We start from the raw sequence: 6425 nt of genomic DNA on the forward strand, positions 1-6425 counted from the left end.
GTGAGAACTGGCACAGCTGATGCTCCATTTAGCATTTAGTCCAGCAAGTACAAAAGAGAAGTGATACTGGCAGGACTGGTTTTGGAAGGTAGCTCTGTTTTTCACCTTACCCATGGTTTTCTCACTGCATCGCTGTATTCACTCTGCCGTTCCCTTGCATATCCAGATAGCCAAGGTCGGCTCGCATTGCCCTACTTTGTTTCTTTGATTCATTTATTAAATAGCCTCACTGTGTCACCCACCTAGCTATTTGCATCACTGATTAATTTGTTTCTAGGGGTGTAAGTGACAGTTCTGCTGAATTTCACTGATTTTGACTTGACCGGTCATGTTCTTAACATTACAGCTAAAAATAGCTGTTGTGATGAGCAACTACAATCTCAACCAATCACTAAGTGCAACGAACTACCTGTTTTATCTTTTCTGTTGTGATCTGTAAATGCACATTTCTCATGCACAACCACCTCTTGGAAAACACCATTGAGAAGAAGTATTTGTAAGCTTTTCCATGCAGATTTACTGCAAGGAAATGAAATATTACTACTACTTGCACTCACCACTGGAGAAGCACAGAAAGAAAGTGGCTTGAATAAGAGAGTCTAGCAAAAACTTATGATAAAACTGGGATTCAGATGATGTATTGAGTGTTGGCCTGAAAATATTCCCTGTCATCTTCAATCCTATCATGATGCCCGGAAAAGATGCAGATATAAGTGAGCTGTGGGTCAGGTACAGCTCACAGGCTCATAGATGCACTACTTTGCCTTGAGTACCCTCTAACACTCTAGTAGGGAGAGGCCCACCAGAAACCTCAGATCCAAATAATTCACAACACATCAAGAAACTCAAATTAACTTCCCTATAGCTCGGGCTTATCTCCAGTTGCTGTCTGGCAGATATAATTTGAAATGGACATTGCACTTACCCAAGAATATGTTCACACAGGAGCCTGCAATAGTCACTGTGAGAACTAGTAATTAATAGCAGAATCTTCCCAGCACTCTTCAGTTGTTTCAGCCACTTTTTTACAGACTCAGGACATGTTTGTAAATATTTGTCTGGATGATTTTTCACTTCTGGGAAATATGTCCCACAGTCTTCTGAAAAATTAAAACATAATTATGTATTATCCAGTCCTGCTCACAAACCACTTAATCCACACAAAATACCCTTTTATGTGCAAACAATACAATTGTAAAAAGGCAAAGCAAAGTTTAAAATTTTCCCTGGGTTGTAACTCAATATAAACCAAAACCCAATCAAACCAAGAGGATACACTGGAACAGAAAGAAGTTTGTATGACTTTTCTCTTTTATTATGGAATTTCCATAGTTATTTTCTCGATGTTCTTTTGCTCATAAGAGTAAGTAATACATAAATTACAGAGTATAGTCTTACACAGCAAGTAATTACTTCCTGTTGCCTTTGCCCAATTTCTGGATACTGAATTTGTGATTGTAAAATGAGTTTAATATTTAGAAAATGGTAAGGACCTGAAAATCCCAAGAACTTCTGTTCAGTTACTTCTGACACTTAAGGTTAGCATAGTCTGATCAATAGCATCCATTTTTTGCATTTTTTACAACTAGTACTTTATCTATGAAAGGTTGATAAAACAAACTGGCAAAGACTCACAGGTATGTGGAATACTAGGAACAGATGTAACCCCCCGCCCCCGCAATTCCAATTCCAGTTTCAATAATGCTCTTCTTGCAGAATATAACAGCAATAGAATTTTGCAAATACACTTGGAATGTAAGATTTTAAGAAGTGTGCAATAACACTAAGTTGGCAGTAAAGGTTACCTATTCATTAAAGTCACCAATAAATATTTACCTTGTTATAACCCATAGCTGCTTTACTAAGACATCAAATTAACATTGAACTTACTTTTTTTATCATTCCTAAGACTACAAATTTCCTCTCTGCTCAAACTCTCTATAACCAAAAATGTCAAGCTAATTAAAGGTCTAAAAAGAAATATAATAATTGTAAAGACAGAAATGATACCAAGTATTTGGCTCTCAGTCTGTGTGTGTTATAGTATAATGAACATCATCATAGAAGATTATTTTTCTCCCAGCATTCGTTCTATATGCAACTGTCTGTGGTCAACTTTGCCGAATGATTTAATAAATCCCAGACATTACTTAGCCTTCTGGTATGTGAGTAATGCTATTCTCTAGTTCAAAAAAATAAGATTTAAACCACTTGAACTTTAGCTATGTAATGAAAGAGAACATGTATGTTTGAAACAGTAGTATCTAAGAAAGACTGAAAGATGCTGCGTGCTAAACATAACACTATTTCATAAATTACACATTCAAACTTCTACAGATGGCAGGAAAAAAAGTCTTCCAAAAGAAGTTTTGAATTGGCTGTTATCATTCTAACTAGACAGAAGGCAAAAATGTCTTATTCTGTACTGTGGCTTGACAGATTTCTTCCCTAAAGCTACAGAGTGGAATATTATATCTGAGGAAAGTCTCTCAAACAAAATCTCCCAACTCATAACCAGGTCACTATTCCTGTTCTTCATAGTATTTAGGTTAGGCTGTATAACAGCATGTACCAGAGGAATATGAGCCTGTTCCTGCAGCCAGCATTATGGGATGCCATGACATTTGCCTTGAGAGCTAGCCAAGACCAATGATTTTTTTTGATTAAACAAAGCAGATTTATGAAAGCAGGTTTCCTGTAGTGTTTCCCCCCACTCCTTCCTGCGGCATGAATATTGGTTGGGATGAGAAATATAGTTTTTAGAAGCAGAAGCTGCATTATTTTTTTCACTATTATCATTAGTCATGATATTACATATGCTATGTTATGACAATTTTTCTTCTTTGTTGTTTTGGAAAGCACACAACATTATATGAGAATGAAGGGGGACACGAAGAAAGCAGGCTTGGCATTAGCTCTCACAGGTTCAAATAATTTAAAAGAAAGATGGCAAAGTGCACTTATATATACAGTGATCTATCACTCTTTTTACCCTAAGGTAAAAAGAACAATTTTCTATGAACTTTACTGTTGGACACTCCTTGTTTTTCTTTCCTTATCAAATGCTTCCCACCCTCTGTTGACCATTCTTTGATGTGCAACTAATTTAAAGACTTTCAGTAAATTTAATCAACACCGTCTTCTTTGTCCATACTCTGTGCAGTATCTGCTATGTGATAAATGTATGATATTTGGCCTTTGAGTTACATCTGTATTGGAAAAGGTCAACAACTCTGGATTCAACATATGAACTGAAAGAGAGTCTTATTCTAGTTTTCTATCCAGACCCTGAAGCCCAACTGTTAATTGCAGACAAGCAATGAATCAATTCTTGACACTGGGATCCGAAGTTTGCCTCTGGGCTGTTTGCCATATCAGGCAGAGATACCTTAGAAGAACCCTCAGTAAAGCATACTCTACTCTAATTAGGCCAACATGGCCCGGGAACGTAGAGTTTAACTTAATTCCTAACAGGCTGTTGCATCTGGTGAAGACAATTTGGTTGAATATATACGCATACCTGTAAAGGAGTTTAACCACCAAAGCTTGCAAGATTTTATTGAAAGCCAAATAAAATAAAAGCTGAAAACCCTGCTCGTTATCCCAGGCCAGTAGCCAGTTTTGAGGAGGACAGCAGAGCCATAGGCACCTTGTTGGCAAAAAGAGTTGTGGAAGTCTTAACATGTGATGGAGAAATAGCATCATGTCAAGCCTTCACAAACAAATGGAACGATCTGACAGCAAGAAATGAAGCATTTTTTCCCAGGGTATGTATTACCACTATGCCATATGCCGCACTTTGTTTTTCTAAAGCAGGAAAACCATAAAAACAATAAGAAAACTCTATTGACCAAAGAGTCAGTGAGAAATCAGAAAAGAAGCAATTTAAAAGAAGTAATTTTACCAGAGCCAACAGAAGAAAGGAGAAAGTGTGTTAATGGTAATAAGAGTGATTTTATGCAACTGTCATAGAGCTCTGTTCTTGAAAAACAAAAAAGTAATTCTTCAGATAAACACCATTCTTGAGAAGTAAGAAATGTCTCTAGCCTGCGGTAGCTTCCTGATAATGCTTATGGACCATCCAAGTTTCAAAATACTCTTAAAAATGGAACTATCAGCACGCTTTAGAGATGCTTTGTTGGTCCACAAATTCACTGTATCAAAATGGGGGACCTGTGGTCACCACCATATCTACAACTGACAGTTTGCTATGTGTACACTGCCTAAAATAAAATCTCTGCATTCTTATCTCCCTGTTTTATGAATATCACTTAACATGCACCTATATGGATATTGACATGTATTAATGTGTACCCACAAATCAGTGAAAGCAAAACAACAATAACAAAACAAATGTCCCAACTTTCACCTCAAATGTATCTCTTTATTGGTGCCAGTTATCTGTATGCATGCCAAAGCCTACACTAGTAACCTCTGGCTCTTTGGCAGCGTGAACACTTTTTCAAAATACAAGAAAGCATATCATCAAAAAAATGGAAACAAGAAGACCGTGACAATCAACATAACAATCAACATATTTACCCCGTGACTGTATGAGAAAACTTAATCCAATGATGTGGAGCCGGAAAGCAAATGTCTAAGCATTTTATGCACAACATTGTAATTTATTACATGTATGTTGCCATGGAGTGAATGCAGTTTTTCAGTTTCCATTCTTGTTACTAAACAACTTGGAGTTTATCTGAAATCTCTGAAATATAGTCTGGGATAGCAAATTAGCAACTAGCCTCTGTAGGGATTTCTAATCATCTTCCAAATACACTTTCAAAAATTATTGCCTTTGCAGTCCATTAAGGATCCTTTCAGAAAAACACATTTCCTTTTTAAGCAGAAGACAGAAATATAAGCAATTAAAATGAGTTGTCTAGAACTGCCACATATTAAAGTCCTGCCAGAACCTCTTATCAGATCTACGTCCTGTTGTATTTTGAAAGCAATATAATTTCCTCTGTGCATATTATCAGAGGTTGCCTTAGTGTCCAGTTTGGGGTTTGTTTTTTCTTGTCTCATCTGACATTGTAATTTGATCAAGATGTTCTTTGCATCGTCTTGCCTTACAGTTTAATTGCTTGTAATATGGCTGTGATAGCAAGTGTGATGGGAATTATGTATAGCTGGAAATGCAGAACCCCCAGACCAAACTCAGAAAGAGCCTGTACAATGCTTGCAATGAGTGGCAGATGTCCTCCAGCACAGACAATAATCCAGTCTTTATTCCAACCACCCTCCTCTACTACAGTTGCGAAATTACTTTATTGAAGTATGCAGTTTGACGTGCTAATACAATACCTCTATTTGGGGAAAAAATAATTGTGGATTTCTCTTGAGCTCTTTATTACACCACTTCTCTTTGGCAAGGTCAGTTTATACCCCACTGGCTCTGGACTCCTTTGGGCTCAATGTCTGTAAATCCCCACTACCAGGACACCGCAGTTTTCATCCCTTAACTATTACTTGGATTATAAAAAAGGCAAATGTTCAAGAGGCATGTTTCTGGCAAGGTTTCAGTCCAGAACTAAAACACAGGAACACAGTGTATTTTTTAGTATTGTCACTGCTTCTAAGGGGCACCTACTTGACTAAATTAGAAAGAATTTATCCGCTATTTATACGATTTAGCTAAGCAGAGAGGTATGAGGGTAAAAAAATCCCTAGAATTCAGCAAAGAAAAATAAACTTTCAGCTGCCAATTTGTAGCTTGTATTTAGTGGCTTTAACAACTAACGATCTCTTACAATGAAAGTAGTATTTGGGAATGTGACTTTTCTCTCTTTTAAATGGAAAGGCAATTTGATAGCTTAGCTATTAATGTCCATAGCCAGATTCTCTGCAGCTCTGACGTGAGTAAGAACTTACACCTCCTCCCTAATTTTTGTCTGAATGCAGGCTTGTAGGTAACAGTTCTTAATTTGATGGACAGAGTGGAGCTGAAATAAGGTGTTACTATCAACAATGATGCAGACAACTTAGATTCATTGTATATTGCTTTCCGCTGTAGTCTTACAGCACTTTGGGTTTTTAGAGTGAAGAGACACTTCTTTGACCATTGTTTTTGTCTTCTTCTCTTGTCTAAATAAACACATCCAACAACTAACATGTGTGTTCAACAGAAACACAAGAAAAATACTTTCATTACAGAAGATTTTGCAAAAGAATTTAAGTTTCATTTCATGAAAGCAAGTAGAGGAGAAAGGGGGATGATGGTTAAAATTACATTAGACAAGTTGTCTTTCACTTCCTTTCATTTGAGCTCAAGTGTGTATTCTAGTAGGAGCAGCAGAAGCAAAACGAGAGACAGAGGGAAGGAAATGTTAACATAAAGCAAGATAAGAAAGGAAAGTGAAGCATTAAGCAGGGATGACTGGGCAAAATATGGTTACATCCCGGAGGCCTGGCTTCAGGCA

General features: G+C 37.0%; 1 protein-coding gene across 1 annotated transcript in view; it reads right to left on the reverse strand.

Annotated features, from left to right (window-relative positions):
- Positions 1-6425, reverse strand: part of NT5DC1 (5'-nucleotidase domain containing 1) — a 149767-nt gene that overhangs the window by 49214 nt on the left and 94128 nt on the right. The window contains exon 7 of the mRNA XM_049817746.1: positions 926-1100. Within this exon, the coding sequence (XP_049673703.1) occupies positions 926-1100 (175 nt within the window). The remainder of the gene's footprint in view (positions 1-925; positions 1101-6425) is intronic.

This window comes from Accipiter gentilis, chromosome 15 (assembly GCF_929443795.1).
Source record: "Accipiter gentilis chromosome 15, bAccGen1.1, whole genome shotgun sequence".
Taxonomy (NCBI): Eukaryota; Metazoa; Chordata; class Aves; order Accipitriformes; family Accipitridae; genus Astur; species Astur gentilis.